This window comes from Mus caroli, chromosome 6, assembly GCF_900094665.2.
Source record: "Mus caroli chromosome 6, CAROLI_EIJ_v1.1, whole genome shotgun sequence".
NCBI classification, from domain to species: domain Eukaryota; kingdom Metazoa; phylum Chordata; class Mammalia; order Rodentia; family Muridae; genus Mus; species Mus caroli.
In genome coordinates this window covers 24797018-24813965 of record NC_034575.1, presented here as the reverse complement: position 1 = coordinate 24813965, position 16948 = coordinate 24797018, and the positions used below count along the sequence as shown (strand labels likewise).

The 16948-nt window shown below is 41.7% G+C and overlaps 1 protein-coding gene across 1 annotated transcript in view; it reads right to left on the bottom strand.

Annotated features, from left to right (window-relative positions):
• The window catches only part of Strip2 (striatin interacting protein 2), a 43088-nt gene that overhangs the window by 7120 nt on the left and 19020 nt on the right, over positions 1-16948 (bottom strand). The window contains exons 14-18 of the mRNA XM_021165316.2: positions 14584-14658; positions 13678-13775; positions 13066-13192; positions 10465-10565; positions 7893-7959 (exon numbers count right to left, since the gene is read on the bottom strand). Coding sequence (XP_021020975.1) covers positions 7893-7959; positions 10465-10565; positions 13066-13192; positions 13678-13775; positions 14584-14658 — 468 coding nt within the window. The remainder of the gene's footprint in view (positions 1-7892; positions 7960-10464; positions 10566-13065; positions 13193-13677; positions 13776-14583; positions 14659-16948) is intronic.

Below are 16948 nucleotides of genomic sequence, written 5' to 3'. Positions count from 1 at the left end.
GGGAGCCAAATAAACCCTTCCTTCCTTAAATTGCTTTTGTTAGGATAGTTCTCATCAAGCTACAGGAAAAATAATAGAAAAGGAAAAATAGCACTTCACTCTAACCACACACTTTTATTTCAAGCTTCTGTATTATTATTATTATTATTATTATTATTATTATTATTAGTGTGCATGAAGGTCAGAACACAACACTGTGGAGTTGGCTTTCTTCTTCCATTTCTATTTGGGTTCCGAATATCAATAGCAAACTCAGGTGGTCAAGCTTGTGCAGCAAAAGGCACAAATGTCAGCCCCTCTTTTATGTTTCTTTAAAAAGATTCTATTTTTTACATAGGTGTCTGAATATATGCCCACATGTGTGCAAGTAACTGCAGAGACCAGAAGATGGTGTTAGAACCCTCAATGGTAAATTTACAGGCTGTTGTAAGTTTCTTGATGCGTATGCTGGGAACTACACTCAGGATCTCAAAAAATAGCAAGTGCTCTTACCACTGAGACATCGCTCCACCCCACTTGCCTGAAGGTTTGTGAACACCAGGCAGTGGTGGTACACACCTTTAATCCAGAACTCGAGAGGCAGAGGCAGGTAGATCTCTGGAGTTTGAGGCCAACCTGGTCTACAGAACAACTTGCAGGACAGTCAGGGCTAAATAGAGAAAACCTCTTTCAAACAAAACAAAACAAAACAAAACAAAAAGCTTGTGAGTATCTAACCAGAGACAACAGATCATATCAGATAGAAATAGGTATCTACTCAGAGACAGTTTTTTCAAGAATAAAAATATGGTCTCTTAATATTAAATATGTGATATGTGTATGTGTGTTTATGTATATATATACATATATGTCACAATGCATATTTTAAAATACATACATATATATTATATACAATATATATAACATGCCTGCATCCTAGCACTTAAGAAGCAGAGGCAGGAGAATTTCAGGCCAGCCTGAGCTACATAGGGAATTCTATGACAGCAAGGCCCCGTCTCAAAAAAAGTATTGGGACTGTCAAGATGGATCAGCAGGTAAGGGTGCTTGCCCCTAATCATGGTGGCCAAGTTTGATCCCTAGAATCAACTACTGCAAGTTGTTCGTCATAAATGTGCAGACACACACACACATGCACACACGAGAGAAAGAGAGAGAGAGAGAGAGAGAGAGAGAGAGAGAGAGAGAGAGAGAAATGTAATGTAAAATCCTAAACAGGGCTGGGATACACATTTCAGTAGTACAGGGCTTGCCTACAAAGCACAAAGCACTTAGTGAGAGCTCTATCACTGAAAAAAATCGACAAGAATTTTGCATATGTTTTACCCTCACAATTAAATTACTATTATAGAATGCCTAGAGTCTCAAGTTTCAGTTTATCCCACCTTTTAGGGTATCATCAAGGCAATGCTAGGGCCCTAGTCTCAAAACAAAACTAAACAAAACAAACAAAAGAACTTGCTCATAGCCAAGTTAAAACTAAATAAAAACCCAGGCTTTGCCAATTGTCTAGATAATCCAAGGGAAGAACAGAATTTGTCTTTGATTTTTGACTGAGGAAAACAATTTGGTTTGAGTTTGAGCACAGAATGGGATTCAAGTGTTCCTGTGAAACTTGGTCACCCACAGAAGCAAAAACTAAGGCCCAGAGAGGGAAAGCCTCTACAGGACAAGACCACACATAAGTGTGAACCCAAACACGGCACAACCATGATGAACACTTAGCTTCCACTGAATCTGGAGTCTTCTCGCTGTTCCCTTTCTAGGTGCATTCTGCAATGCTAACACTGGAAGTGGCTGCCAAGAGACATTTCTTTGATTTTCCTCTTTCTGAAAGCCTTGAAGACTGTAGGCCAGAGAAGCCCCTCCTATGCCTATTCTAACTATTCAAATCAGCAGAAGGTAAATATCTACAGACAAACAAGAATAAGAAAAATAGTAAGGTTTTTTTCCTTTTAAATTAATTTTAGGTGTATGTGTGTGCGCCTGAGTATTTTTCTTCTCTCTCTTTCTTTCTCTCTTTCTTTTTCTTCTTTCTTTCCTTTCCTTTCTTTTCCTTTTCTCTCTCTCTCTCTCTCTCTCTCTCTCTCTCTTTCTTTCTTTCTTTTTTTTTTTTTGAGACAGGGTTTCTCTGTGTAGCCCTGCCTGTCCTGGAACTCACTTTGTAGACCAGGCTGGCCTTAACTGCTGAGCCATCTTCTCAGCCCTGGGGTTCACTGCTTCAAAGAGCATCTGACTGACTTGATAAACAGAGTCTTGAAAGAAGGGCTGCTAGGTGTGAAATGTAATACATTTGAAGCCCTGTCACAGATCTCTAAGTCCAGCAGTGATGACTCTTGCTTCTGCTCTAAGAAGCCAATGCTGTTATTATTAACTTGGTGTTCTATAATAAATCTAGAAAGTGATAGCCTGAGGCAAGTCTAAACACCCAATGACCCTTGTTCTGATGAGATTTCTCTAGCCTTAGGAAAACTGCTTGAGATCTACGTTCAATCCCATTTCTGCCATTCCATTTCTACTGTTGCTTTGTGCTTTAAGGGTTTCCACACCATGTCTACCCTGAACTTACTAAAATATTTTTTGGTAGGTCTTAATACTTAATGAGTGCAAATTAAAAACTTTGTTTTTGTGAACCAGTCTTCATTTTCTTTACTATGGCTCTTATAACTGAAAGTGAAGACACATTTCAGACTTTCTTTTGCCACATCATTATGGGATAATGCCCTTACCATATGGGTTTCTGACAAGTTGCTGCTGGATAAAGGACCTAGATAAAAATATAAAGGAGAAATGGTTCTCAGGCGAAGTGAGTGATAAAGAAGAAGCTCTCAAGACCACCCATCTAGGGCATCTTAGCAAACTACATGTGCCTCAGAGTTTGAGCAAATCACCCCAGACATCTATAGGGACACGCTACAGAAACAGTGAGCAAAAGGAAAAATAACAAAATAATTTAAAAGTTTTTATTTATGGGCCTTCCTCTGTATAAATATTTTATAGAAAATGGACATAAATGTTATGTTCACACTATATTCATGCTAAGGAAACAATAAGACTAGAGGTAATTGTTTGAAACAGTGATGTTGAATATCGGAACAAAAAGTTGACTTATTCTGTTTTTTGAATGCAGGGTTTCATAATGTAGCCTGGGTTGGTGTAGAATTCATTATATACTCCATGCAGGCTTCAAATATGTAGCAATTCTCCTGCCTCGGCCTACTGAATGATGGTGTTATAGATGTGTACCACCAAGCCCGATCAAAACAAAACACAACACCAACAAAAAAACCAAAACCAAAACCAAAAATCAAAACTTTAAAACTATTGTTTTACATTTATTTATTTAATTCGAGTGAGTGAGGGAGAGGGAGAGGGACAGAGATAGAGAGAGAGTCAGTCAGAGGACAGACAACTTGAGGAAGTAGTTCTCACTTCTACCACATGGGTGCTGGGTCTGATCTCAGGTTGTCAGGCTTGGCAGCAAATGCCCTTACTTGCTGAGCCATCTCACTGGCCCCCAACAACCTTTCTTTAAAGGATCATAACTGGTTAGACATGTCTGGAAGGAATGCTACACACCTTGATATTTCCGTGCAATGATTACATCCTGAAAAGAAAACCCAACTAATAGAAGTATTCTGGAACATCTAGAAGTACTTGGACTAGGAAGTTGTAAAACCTTTGAAAAGAACTACTGATAGGACTTGGTATATAAATTCAAGTAAAATAAACACATTTTATGTCTTTTTTCAACAAAAACCAAGCCCAAATTTGAACAATTTCCTTATGATCCATCTTTTAAACATTAACTTACAAATTCTATCCCTTAGATCTAAAAAGAAATTCCAAACATTTCTTTGCAAATGGCTAGTCATGCAGATTCTGAGCCACTGCTAACTTTTCATGGCTTGTTAGAAGGGTTTAGCCATCCCTGTACGATTCCACCCATGTCCTCAATAGTGAAAGCTGACTCTGTGGTGATCCATGACTTCATCAACACGCCCTTGACCTTATCTTCCTTCATCTTTAGTCTACAGGTGGGTCCCTTGAATACCCAAAATATGCTGTGAGGTTAAATATTGTCAACTTTACAGGGTTTAGGTCACCTTGGAGACAAATCTCTGAGCACACCTGTGAGGGATTATCAAGATTAGGTACTGAAGTGAGAAGACCCATTTTTAATGTGGGTGGCACTATTCCATAGAGTCTTGGACTAAATAAACAGGAGAAGTGAACTGACCAGTATTCCCCACTCTCTGCCTCCTGAAATGCAATGTGTGCAGCTGCCTCAAGTTCCTGCTGCCCTGACTTTCCTGCTATGAACTACGAGCCTCGATAAACCCACACAATAATCAGACAAGTAATATAGACACCTCCTTTGAATGTTGTGTTTCCAAAATTAGATCACAGGGGTCTTTGAGTTAGTTTTGCAGCAGTGACAATAGGTTTACATAGAATTTTCCACATTTTCTGTGAAAAGAGGGAAAGGACGGCCAGCCATGTGGCATTTGCCTACAATCCCAGCACTTGGGCAGGGGAGAAAGGATTTTGAGTTTGAGGGCAGCTTACAACATAGCAAATTCTAGGTGAGCCTTGCCTACACAAGTAAGGGCTATTTCAGTAACAAACAAGGAACAAAGGGAAGAAAGACGAGACATAACCTGTAGGATTTCTCTTTGGAATTAACAGGGCCTCCACAAAATATGGACTGCAACTTTGCTCTCATTTCACTGGACTCTGAAGCAGTAACTTCTACATATTTTCATCAAACATACACAATATAAAGTCATTTTATGAATACTTGCAAATACATGTATGTTTGCTTATAAATGATAAATGTACTATTATAGTGATATGTTATAATACATATAGTATAAAAATGATGAATAAAAAAGATCCAGGCCGGGCGTGGTGGCGCACGCCTTTAATCCCAGCANCTGGTCTACAAAGTGAGTTCCAGGACAGCCAGGGCTACACAGAGAAACCCTGTCTCGAAAAACCAAAAAAAAAAAAAAAAAAAAAAAAAAGATCCAGTATCTGCCCAAATATCAATGGTAGTGCTTCTGCTTAGCACGGACTTGGGATTATATCCAATGCCACTGAAAAAGAAATTGTTTAATAGAATCCTACCATGAACATGCAAATTTAACTACATTTGAGTAGAACACATATACATATATATTCAATAGACTTATATACAACTATAAAGTTTGTTGATAATGTTTATATATAGTTATAGGGGTTATTTTTATTTGATTACTCATACTTTTCTGTTTATTTTTCTCCCATAAGTATACCACTAATTTTGTAATCAGGATAAAAGCTTGAAGTTTCTGAATGTGAATAACATATACTGAAGGCAGTATATATTTCTTGTGCTTGCAGTTTGGTGAGAGACGTCTTACTTGTCCCTTTCTGGCTACAGAAGTTATTAGTTTAAGTAAATCAATTACTATACTGAGTACCTATGTGGAATAAATTGCACTGGGCTAGGAAAGAAAAGGTCTGTGGTTACTAAACAAAACCACCAGATGCCACTATTGTTTCACTGAGAAGACTCAAATATTCAGTAGGTCTTAATTAACTAGCTACATGCTTTTGCCCTTTCCTGATAATAATAAAAGTCTTAACAGAAGGCATAACCATATAAACAATTATGTGCTCATATCCCAAAAGGTCAAACTGGAAGTGATGTGAAAGTAAACTTCCCATTATTTCCTATATAGGAGCTAGTGGGGTTGGAATGGAGATAAGGAACACTGTTATTAAGGAAAACAATTCAGGGGCAGGCAAGATGGCTCCGTGGGTTAAGGCACTTGCTGCCAAGCCCGAGGACCTCAGTTTGATCCCTGGAATCCCTGTGGTGGAAGGAGAGGACCAACTCCTATAAGTTGTCCTCTGACTTCTGCACCAGCGCTGTAGCATACAGGTGCCCAACATACATACATACATAAATATTGATGTAACAAAACTTTTTTTAAAAATTAAAAAGTAATAGATTCAGGCCACAAAAGCTGAACTTATATCTTGAAATACTCTACTAGTAGTACAACTTTTGTCTGTCTTGTTTCCGAGACAGGGTTTCTCTGTGTAGCCCTGGCTGTCCTGGAACTCACTCTATAGACCAGGCTGGCCTCGAACTCAGAAATCCGCCTGCCTCTGCCTCCCAAGTACTGGGATTAAAGGCATGTGCCACTATACCAGGCCAATTGTTGAATTTTAATGCTACTATGTCCACTGTTTATGGGATAAAATATTCCTTCCAAATTTTAATCTCAGAGACATCCTTTCCTACTTTATCTTTCCTAATTTATCTTATGTGTAAGGCATGTGTCTGCATATGTATGTTTTGTACCATGTGCATACAACAGTATTAGAGGACAGAGGCATCAGATCTTCAGAAACTAGAATTACAGATGGCTGTAAGCTGCCATGAAGCTGGGTCCTCTGGACCAGCAGACAGTGCACTTAACTACTGAGCCATCTCTCCAGGCCCAACTTTGCTATTTCCAATTATAAATTCTTAGCAGTTAACTTCTCCATCTATAAAACTGGGCACTATGTGGTGGTACATGTCTTTATCCTACCACTAGGAAGACAGAGGCAGGCAGGTCTCTGTGAGTTCAAGGTCAAGCTGGTCTACATAAGCAAGTTCTTGGACATCCAGGGCTACATAGAGAGACCCTGTCTCAAACAAAAGAAAACAAACAAAATAGTAACATTAACTTTATAGGGGTGTTTTACAGATTCAATACTAGCATGTTAACAATAAAAGTTAGATACATTTTTACATCTCTGTAAGAGTATAAACCTTCCAGCTTCCTTGGCTGCTCAGTAGCAAAGACTAAGCTAGCTATGATTTTTCAGGACATGGATCTTTTGACTCATGTCTAATTTATGGTCTGTGACAAGTCAGTCCATCCGCTCAGCACTTGCTTCTCATCTTTGACATAGAAAGAAGTGAGTCAAATGGTTCTTGACCTGTCCCCTGCTTCAACTCCAGCTTCTGCGGGCTTATAAAACCTGCACTACAAGAGGAATTTCTCTCTTTTTCCATAATATACTTTCCTGACCCAGCATTTTGTAGGTATTAAAGTTGGGGAACAAAGGGCTGTAGCACCCGTGGGTGAATAACATCATTAGTATTATTGAGGTCTTCAAAGTACTAGACATAGTGTTAGGCTTCAGGGATATGAAAATAGATGAGAGTACTCTCTCTTTCTCATCAGAGAATTTAGAATTGAAAAGGCTAGAGAAGGTATTATATGCACTGCAACAGGATGAAACTAGTATGTCTGAAGAGTTGTGGTAATATAGCTTAAAGTAGTGGTAATATAGCTTAAAGTAGATAGATGCCTTATCTTAAACATGATTTGGCCAGGAAGTTTCAGAAAATTCAGAATATTTCAGAGGAACTTTTCTGATTTGCCTAGGCCTACTTCAGGATGAAGATCTTCCTGGGCAAGGAATTTTCCAAGATGCATACTGCTGGGCTTGATAACTAACATAAAAATGAGAAGCAAATTGCCTACAGTGCAACTTAATACAAAGAAGATGGAGTGTGTGTGTGTGTGTGACACACATCAGAACATCAGAAGAGATTCTCTGGCTAATTAGCATAGATAATGTGTTTCAGTCTCATTATCTTTCTAAATTCCCTCTCCTCCTCAGTGTTTTCCACGGACTCTCCTCTCCTCTGTAAGATGCTAGGCTCAGCTCTTCCAAACCCTTCAGCAGCTTTAAACCCTTGCCAACCTCTGTGCTCTTGCCAATATGCCTTCATTGATCTGAGACTTCTAAACCATGGCATCATGGGGCCAGAGAAGACATGAAAAAGCAAATGCCAGCCTCTGCCATCAGCCAATTTAAAAGGCCACAAATCCCCATCTGCTTACCAGACTCTCGGTAGTAAGCTCTGGCAAATCCTGGATGGTGCAGCACGGGTAATCCAGCACTGAAATGCTGCAAGATGCAGAGATAAGGACAAGCTTTAGGTAAATGGCAACAGCTGGAAGTGCCTACCTCTGAAAAGGGCAGGAATTATTCCTCCCCTGCAGACTTATATGTTTCTCAGATTGCTTCATGCCCTTCGATGAAATTGAGGGCACTCGTGCTGGGCAACTCTACCCTCATCTCCTCAGCCACAGAGGAACCATGGAGTTCTTTTAGGCTGGTCCTATCTGATTCATGCAAAAAAAGTTAAAGCAAAAAGACAGACCCATTCCTTCTTAGCTCTCTTGGGTTCTTTAGGGACTATGTAAACTTAGGTTCATTTGCCTCTGTGTTTAAGTGTGTATGTGAATATAAAAGTATTCCCAGAGATGCTGCCCAAACACACTCCATTAAATAATCTGTGGTTATGAAGATGAAAAGAAGATCTCTTGGCCTTTTTCCTGATCCTTCTGAAAGCCAGGAACTCCGGGGGTAACTTCCAATGCCACCCTCAAGGAAGCTCGAAGCACAGGGCTGCTTCTTATTGCATTGCTGATCGAACAGTAGCTCAAGAATGATATGTAATAATGCTTGTCACCAAGCAGTGGGAATTGCAAGAAAGCTACAAGCTCCTCAGTGAGCCAAGGGAATCAGGCTTGGGTCAGGAAAGGAGATAAGGCACACATAGCAATAGGAACACAGTCACTCAATAAGGGCTGGTTTTGTTTCCTTTCCCCTTTATGAGTACAACGCAGAATTTGGGCTAGTTAATGTCTAATGTTCCTTCTATTTCCAGTGCTCAATGAAATTTCAACCCTGTGGTGGTTTGAATAGGTCTGTCTGTCTGTAGGTCGGCATGCTGCCCACCATAATGAACTAAACATCTGAAACTGGAGGCCAGCTCCAATCAAATGCTTTTCTTTAGAAGAGTTTCCTTGGACATGGTGTCTCTTCACAGCAATGAAAGCCTACTTTTCTGATACAGGGACTCTCACTAAACATGGAGCCCAATAATTTGGCTATGCTAGATGGCCAGTGAGCGCCAAGATTCTGTCTGTCTCCACCTCCCTAGCGCTGGGATTATCGATGTATACTGTCACACTCAACTTTTTATATGAGTCCTAGGACTCATAACTTACGTCCTCATGTTTGTGTGGCCCTTTATTGGTGGATCCATCTTTGTTCATAATCTTGAGCAAACCAATTCACTTTTCTGTGAATTTATCTGACTTTATCTCCTAACTAGCAAGATAAGAACAAAACTGGTACTATTTCTTAGCACTGCCAATGTTAAGTGAAATTATTGATGTAAAAATATCATATTTTGAGTGCCTGACAAATACAGAAGTGGATGCTGACAGTCATCCATTGGCCTGAGCATAGGGTCCTGAATGAAGGAGCTAGAGAAAGGACCCAAGGAGCTGAAGGGGTTTGCAGCCCTATAGGAGGAACAACAATATGAACTAACCAGTATCTCCAGAGCTCCCAGGGACCACCAGTCAAAGGAAACACATGGTGGGACTCATGGCTCTAGCTGCATACATAGCAGAGGATGGCCTAGTGGGTCATCAGTGGGAGGAGAGGCCCTTGGTCCTGTGAAGGTTCTATGCCCCAGGGCAGGGGACTGCCCGGCCCAGGAAGCAGGAGTGGGGTGGGTTGGGGAGCAGGGAGTGGGGGAAGGGGGTAGGGGATTTTCGGAGGGGAAACTAGGAAAGGGGATAACATTTAAAATGTAAATAAAGAAAATATCTAATAAAAAATTTTAAAAAACTAAGCTTGCTTCTGAGCAAAGGGTGAGTGAAGTCTGCTTGCTACAAAGCTTCTTATATTTAAAAACACTAGCAAAAGCGTGTCTTTGTCTCTAAAATGATAATAGAAACATCAACTAATCTATAAAATTATAGAAGCTGCATTTACATGCAGCCACAGTCTGCAAAATTTTAATTTTGCTGCATCCAGTTGCAACTTTTGCACTTACCTGGCTGCCCCCAATAAATAAAGAACATCTAGCCTTCAAAAAAAAAAAATCATATTTTGGGCCAGCAAGATAGCTCAGCTCCTAATGCTAACACAGACAGCCTGAGTTTCATCCGCAGGACACATTCGGTGAAGAACAGAACCTATTTCTGCAAGTTGTCCTCTGACCTCCACACCCATGCTTTGACATGTGTGTACCAATGAAAATAAAAATTAAAAAAGTAACAAATTTAAAAGCTCTAAGAAAGGAGGGACTAGGGCTGGAGAGATGGCTCAATGGTTAAGAGCACTGACTGCTCTCCCAGAGGTCCTGAGTTCAATTCCTAGTAACCACATGGTGGCTCACAACCATCTGTAATGGGATCCAATGCCCTCTTCTGGTGTGTCTGAAGACAGCTACACTGTACTCACATAAACAAACAAACAAACAAACAAACAAATCTTTAAAAGAAAAAGAAAGGAGGGAGTAATGATATAAGAAGAAATTAAAGGTGCGGAGATGAAGGAATTTTCTCAGTTATCCAAAGTACTCCCTTGAAATCTGTCCAGAGCCCATACCTGTTTTTGGCAGTGATATAGGACAGGATGTTTTGATTGAAGAACTTCAGGATCAAGGGGATGCAGTTGGCAAACACTAAATGTTGTGATACATATTCAAACTGAATTAAAAGATCAAAGCAGAAAAAGTTTGCTTATTTGGGGGAAGATATGAAGCATGTATTTGAAAAAAAGACAGGAAAGTACAAATATAAATCCATGCATAAGAATATCTACTGTCTATTGTTTTATCAGTCTGTTAGTCTCTGAAATGGGGATACTTACATTCAGCCAGCCTAACTTACTTACAGACTATCTTATGATCTGCAGTGGGTGCTACTAGCTTTTGATCAAAAACACAGTAAACATACAAGAAAGAAAGAAAAAACAACAAACATACTCTTAAAAAAAAAAAAAAAAGAAGCAAGAATTGCTGTGACTTTTGTTCCTAAGCCCAGTGGGAAAGAAAGCCTCCCTGAGGGAGCTGGTTTCCATACTCAAGGTCTGGGTTGTAATGTTTCAGCTGTGACTGATATAGCAGGGACAGGTGCAGCTAACTCTTGGCAACTGCTGGCATCAGTCAAGCTGGAGACAGCACATAGTAACCCCTGGAATGTGGTTTCGGTACTCTGTCCAGTATGTGGCCTTATTTCTAGACTATCAGTGTATCAGTGAATGAATGAACAAGAGCCTCTTCAGCCAGTCCGGGATGCCTTTGATGAGATAAATACCAGTACTTGGGCTTCTATTTGGCTCTCTTAAATCCATATGGGGTCCATGTCCAGGGAGACCTACTGGGGTAAGTGGCAATAAGAACAAAGGTATAGAGTTAGTCACCCTGGATTTTGTTTATGATGTACGGAGGAATACCAGAAACAAAGGATGCCTCCAAATCTGAGCCTGAGCATGCTGGGACAGTACAGAAACAAGGTAGAAAAGGCAGAGAATGATGGTGTTTTAAAACGGTATCTCTGTGTCATCTGCAAGAAGTAGCCATGGCAGAAGGGTAAGCTGCTTTTTGTTCCTGAATATGTGGTTAGAGGTGGGAGTCAGCTTATGTCATAGCTACTCTTCTCTCCTGCTTGGCATTTCCTCCCTGGAAGCCACCCAAAAGTATTTTCCAAGTTCTAGATAAAGGAGCTAGTACATACGTACTACTGAAAGTGGGAAGTTTTAAAACTTTGAGCTCTGTTCAGGCTTTGTCTGGATTTCCCCATGCTGACACACACTGTGGCCCGGCCATTCAGGATATCTGTCAGTCTGGCTATAGATCTATCTACTGCCCTTCAAGAGAAACACTGGGAAACACATCCTAGTGGATGCTGCTCAGCAAACACAGGATAAAGCCACAGTCACAGCCCGTGCCGGCCTTCCCTGAACATGACTCTTTCTTTTATCAGGCTTTATTTTGAGTGCTCAGTTGTAAAATGGTGGAAGGCCTCAGGGCAGAAATGAGAAGGGTTCCACATTCCCACGCTCTCTCTAAAGGAGACGCTTCCATTCACTTGTCTGCATCTTGTCCTTGTACCTCGGTGATGCCTACAGGCCCAAGGCAAACAATGCCTTTGTGGGAAAGCAAAGCAAAGTCTTGACTTTAGCCCTAATCTCCCCACTTATAAACCAGAGATAAACCAGAGTGCTCAGAAGGCAGAGGTAGGAGGGTCTCTGTGACTTGGAGGCCATCCTAGTCTACATAATGAGTTCCAGGACAGCTAAACAGTGAGACTGTCTCAAAACCAAACCAAACCAAACCAGCAATAACAACTAAAGAAAAAATTATCCAAAAATGCCACCAGCCCCCCCACCCCCAAAAGCAGGGATAAAATAAGGATTCCTAGGGGTGAGAAGCTCACAAAAGCTTTGTTGGATGTCAAGCACAATATAGGTATTTCATAATCGTGTGTTATCAGATATACGATCCCTAATGACCCCTGTGGCTTCACATATCAGCCGATCATCTCGTTCACCCCACTCTGAGGCAGAACTCCAGCAACATTTAATTAGTTTCCAAAAGTTCTCTGCTCTTTCACCTCTGAGCTTTCACATATTGGAGTTTCTGCTTGAGTTGGGTTTTCTCTTTCCTGATAAGTCTCATTTCCTGGCTGACATCTGTCTCTCTGAGACTTAGGTTAAAAGTCAACTCTTCTCTACCTCAAGTTGGATTAGTTCTTTCAACAGTGCCTATCTCTATCACACCACTCTACAAGTGGGCGTTTATGGATCTGTTACAAGACTGTGTGGCTCGTAAGAGTCTGATCTGTGTCGCATTTAGAATTAGATCTGATTCAGAATAGTGCTTCACATACAGACAAGTATGGCCAATGTGCCCAGGGACCTTTCTTGAATGGCTGAACTGATTCTAACTAGCTAGGAGTATTCTTAAGAATCCCTAGCCAGACCTGGAGCTAACGTACAAAGAATATAGACTTTTGTATCTTTCTAGGATGGCTCCCCACATCCCACTCCATATCCCACCATACACTCATGCCACAAGTAGCTGGACTCTCTCATTCAGGACAAACAAAGGCCAAGTAAAATACACAGCAGTACAAGACTTCCTGTGTGGCCCCTATGGCATGAGGGATACTTGGAGCTTGAAATGTAGCGTTCCTAACTGCTCACCTGGTAGATATGGTTGAGTTTGAAGTGTTTGAGAAGTAGAAGGAGCAGGGCAGAGATACTCTTTACAATGATTTCCTTGTGTCTGTTCACGTCAATGCCTAGCTTCATGCTCTGGAGAACAGTTACGCTACAAGGGGAAGAGGAAGCATTAGTAGAAAGGTAGGGATGGATGGAGGCCTAGGGATGAAAGACCCAAGTAGTTGGGTTAGATAGTAGTTGGGCTACACACACATACACACACACACACACACACACACACACACACACACACACACACACACACGTCTATATCTATAGTCAGAACTTAGGAAACGTGAACTTCTCTGCTAGGGAAATCTCTGAAGTTCCCATTTAGGAATCTATCCGGGAGAAAGTTCTCATGATCTTTTTGTTAATGTGTCCAGTCTCTGGCACACTTATCCACTGGTGCTGTCTACTCATGCATCTGGCAGCTCCTCATACATCAGCACTGAGGTTTTCTGTTGGACCCTAGTTCTGAGTTCCATAGAGCTCAGTAGGTAGAAGGCCATGCAGAAAAGGAAAGACTTCTCTTCAGACAACTCCTGTTACCACAGTGCGGTGGGACAGAGGGCCTGAAGACGAGACACTCACGGCATCTCTTCAGGCAGGACATCTGCCAGGATATTGATAGAGTCTGTCTTAGCCTTGGAGGTGGGAGCTGCAGCCAGCAGAATCTTAAGCAGTGCAATCTAGGAGAGAGAAAAGAAGGAAAGCCACCCTTGTCTATCCCACTCCGCGAAATAGCGGTTCTTCCAAACTTCTCTAGTCCGAACGAAAAGTATTTCTTTATTTTTTTAATTTTTAATTTTTTTATGTTTATTTTTGTATGTATATGAGTACACTGCAGCTGTCTTCAGACACACCAGAAGAGGGCATCTGATCACTTTACAAGATGGTTGTGAGCCACCATGTGGTTGCTGGCAACTGGACTCAGGACCTCTGCAAGAACAGTCTGTTCCTCACTGCTGAGCCATCTCTCCAGCCCAGGAAAAGTATTTCAAAGCCTTTATCTAAGATCTTCCTCTAGTGACTAAGCTTTGCCAGAATATAGTAATGCAAACAGGTATTTATCTTGAGGCTGTCTGTGAGGCCAAGGGAGAGGGCCAAAGCAAATGTCTAAGCTGTTTTGTTCAGGGTTGCTCCCAAAGTGAACACAGAAAGAACAAACTGGGAGAGGCAGAGCAAAAACTAAGTGGGAGATATAAGCCCAACATTCCCCCTTCTCGTTCTTCCTCTGACCCCATCAACATCTTCACCATTCCTATCCAGAGGCTCCCAAAGACACGGCAGACAATGGCAGAATTCATGATAGTGGTAATTAGCTAGTAGAAATGGCTCTGACACATCATCTATCGGTAGATCTTACTTTATTATGCACCCCAGGCTCCAGGAGAAAGGCTAGGGAGAATGGCACCTGCAGAGCAGCCACAAGGAAAGTTCAGAATTCCAAGTTCCTCTTGGTAGGAAAGGGCAGCTCTGGCCTAGCCAGCTCCTTACCATGTACTGGGGGAGGCTGTACAGCATGCCCTGGTAGAGGATTTCACTCGGTGTTTCTGGTACCACCTCTTCTCCCTAGGGAAGAAAACACAGTTGACCAGGCTACTGTTCAGGTTACTAAAGGTGACATCTTGGTTGCTGAGGGGTGGCATGAACTGAGAGGTCTGCTCTGGGAGTCAGCCCTGGTGTGCTAGCTTAAGTGTGATAATGATTCACTCTATGGTTTTGGATGAGTGACCACCCACTTTAGGCTTTAGTTTTTTCTTTGAGCTGGCTTAGCTGATCGCTGTTGTCTTTTTCCAGTCTCAATAATTGATGAGACTGGCTTTCCCAGTATCTGAAATTAATCACTTTTTCCAGGTCACATGCTCAATCAGGAGTCAGAACTCCAATCCAGGAAATGGCTTAGGCCGCTGCTTTGGTGTACGTACACACACACACACACACACACACACACACACACACAAGATATACATGGGTTTAAGCTATAAATACACCCAGCGTATTGAGCTATGCTACACAGAGGTACTTCCCATGGTGTTAATCAGAGATCAACCAAGAAAAAGGTAGGTGGTTCAGTAGGGAGGGTTACTGATGGAGCTAAGTAACTCATTATCAGAGAAAAAAAGATGAGTACTAGCAAGGAAGCCTTTAAAAGGTTGGAAACTAATCTTCACCCTCTCTCCAGTGTCCTTGTCATCATCACTTCCTTCTTCCTAAGTGCCCCATCTATACCTCTGTCTTCTTCATGACCCTAATGAATCCGTTTATCAGAATGGAAGATGTAGGGTCTTGGATGATCAAAAGGCAGCCCAGGCCTCACTGCAATCTTTGGCCAGTGTAGTCTTTTTTCCCTCAGGGTGAGAGTCACGAGGAGGAATAACCTGGCCAATGGATACAAGCCTGACCAGGCATTCAAAGAACCTGGTGATCCTATCACTCCCCCAAAGCCTTACTACTTTCTCTCTCGTCAACCAATCACCTCACCCCAGAGCCCCTCAGGTTGCTGACTCTGCCCCACACAAAGACAGAGTAATCAAAATACCAGGTCTGCCAGTCTTTTCTTGCCCTTTGACATGCAAGATAACTTCTTGTGCTTAGGAGATAAACCAAGTCTCTACTTGGTCTCGGGGTCTACGATTTTTCTTTTTAAGATGTATTTTTATTATTTTAATTATGCAAAGGTATGTGCATATGGGTATATAAATATGAGTGCAGGGCTGGCGAGATGGCTCAGCGGTTAAGAGCACTGACTGCTTCTCCGAAGGTCCTGAGTTCAAATCCCAGCATCCACATGGTGGCTCACAACAACCTGTAATGAGATCTGACATCCTCCTCTGGTGCATCTGAAGTCAGCTACAGTGTACTTATGTACAATAATAAATAAATCTTTAGGCCAGAGCGAGCAGGGACTGAGCAAGCCGGCAGGAGGGGGGGGGGAGGAGGGAGGGAGGTGACCAGAGCGAGCAGAGGTCCTAAATTCAATTCCCAACAACCACATGAAGGCTCACAACCTATAGCTACAGTGTACTCATATACATAAAACAAATAAATAAATCTTAAAAAATAAAAAAGAATACATGTGCAGGTGCCTGAGGAAGGCAGAGGCATTGGGTCCTCTAGAATTACACTGTAAGCTGGCATGTGTGAAGCCTCTGGCCAGCTTGAGTGTGGCAAGCATAGCTCTGACAGGCTGTGCCCTTCTCCCTGATTCCTTCTGCCTTGCTAAAAACCATTAGATTGCATTCCCAAAGGTAGCTGCCAAGGTCTATTCTTGTATTTGTCCAATTCCTCCCCCTGAGGCTGACTACCAAGGTTCAGCTATCACAGTATTGAAGTCCAGCAATCAAACGTCTCCTTTAGCTCACATAATTAACAAGCCCAATTAAAATGAAACACCTCATCCAAACACACACAGTTTCCCCTTTTACCTTTATAAACGGCATTTGCCTATGGGTTACATCTGTGTCCTCTCTATCCAAAGGCAGTCCTTTGTCCCACTCCCGGACAAATATCCCTACCCCTTCTTCCTTGTTCCCTTTCTCTTCTACCCCGTTCTCTATTTTCTGTCTTTGTCTCTTGTTCTCTGCCCTTTGTTCCTCTGGGGCAAATGCATTTTCTTTGTGCTGAGAACTTGGTCTTGGGGATCCCAAGCTAACTTTAGAGGTTTCCTACAGTGTGGGTGCTAGAAACTGTTCTCAGGAACACTGGAATAACAGGAAGTACCCCATCACTGAGCCATCCCTCCAGCCTAAGATTCTTTCCTCTTTCTCTTGATCAAGTTTATCAGGCCTTTATTGCTCAGCTGGGCCATTTCATTTAGTCTGTCTTTACTCCTTCCTTCCTTCTTTCCTTCCTTCCTTCC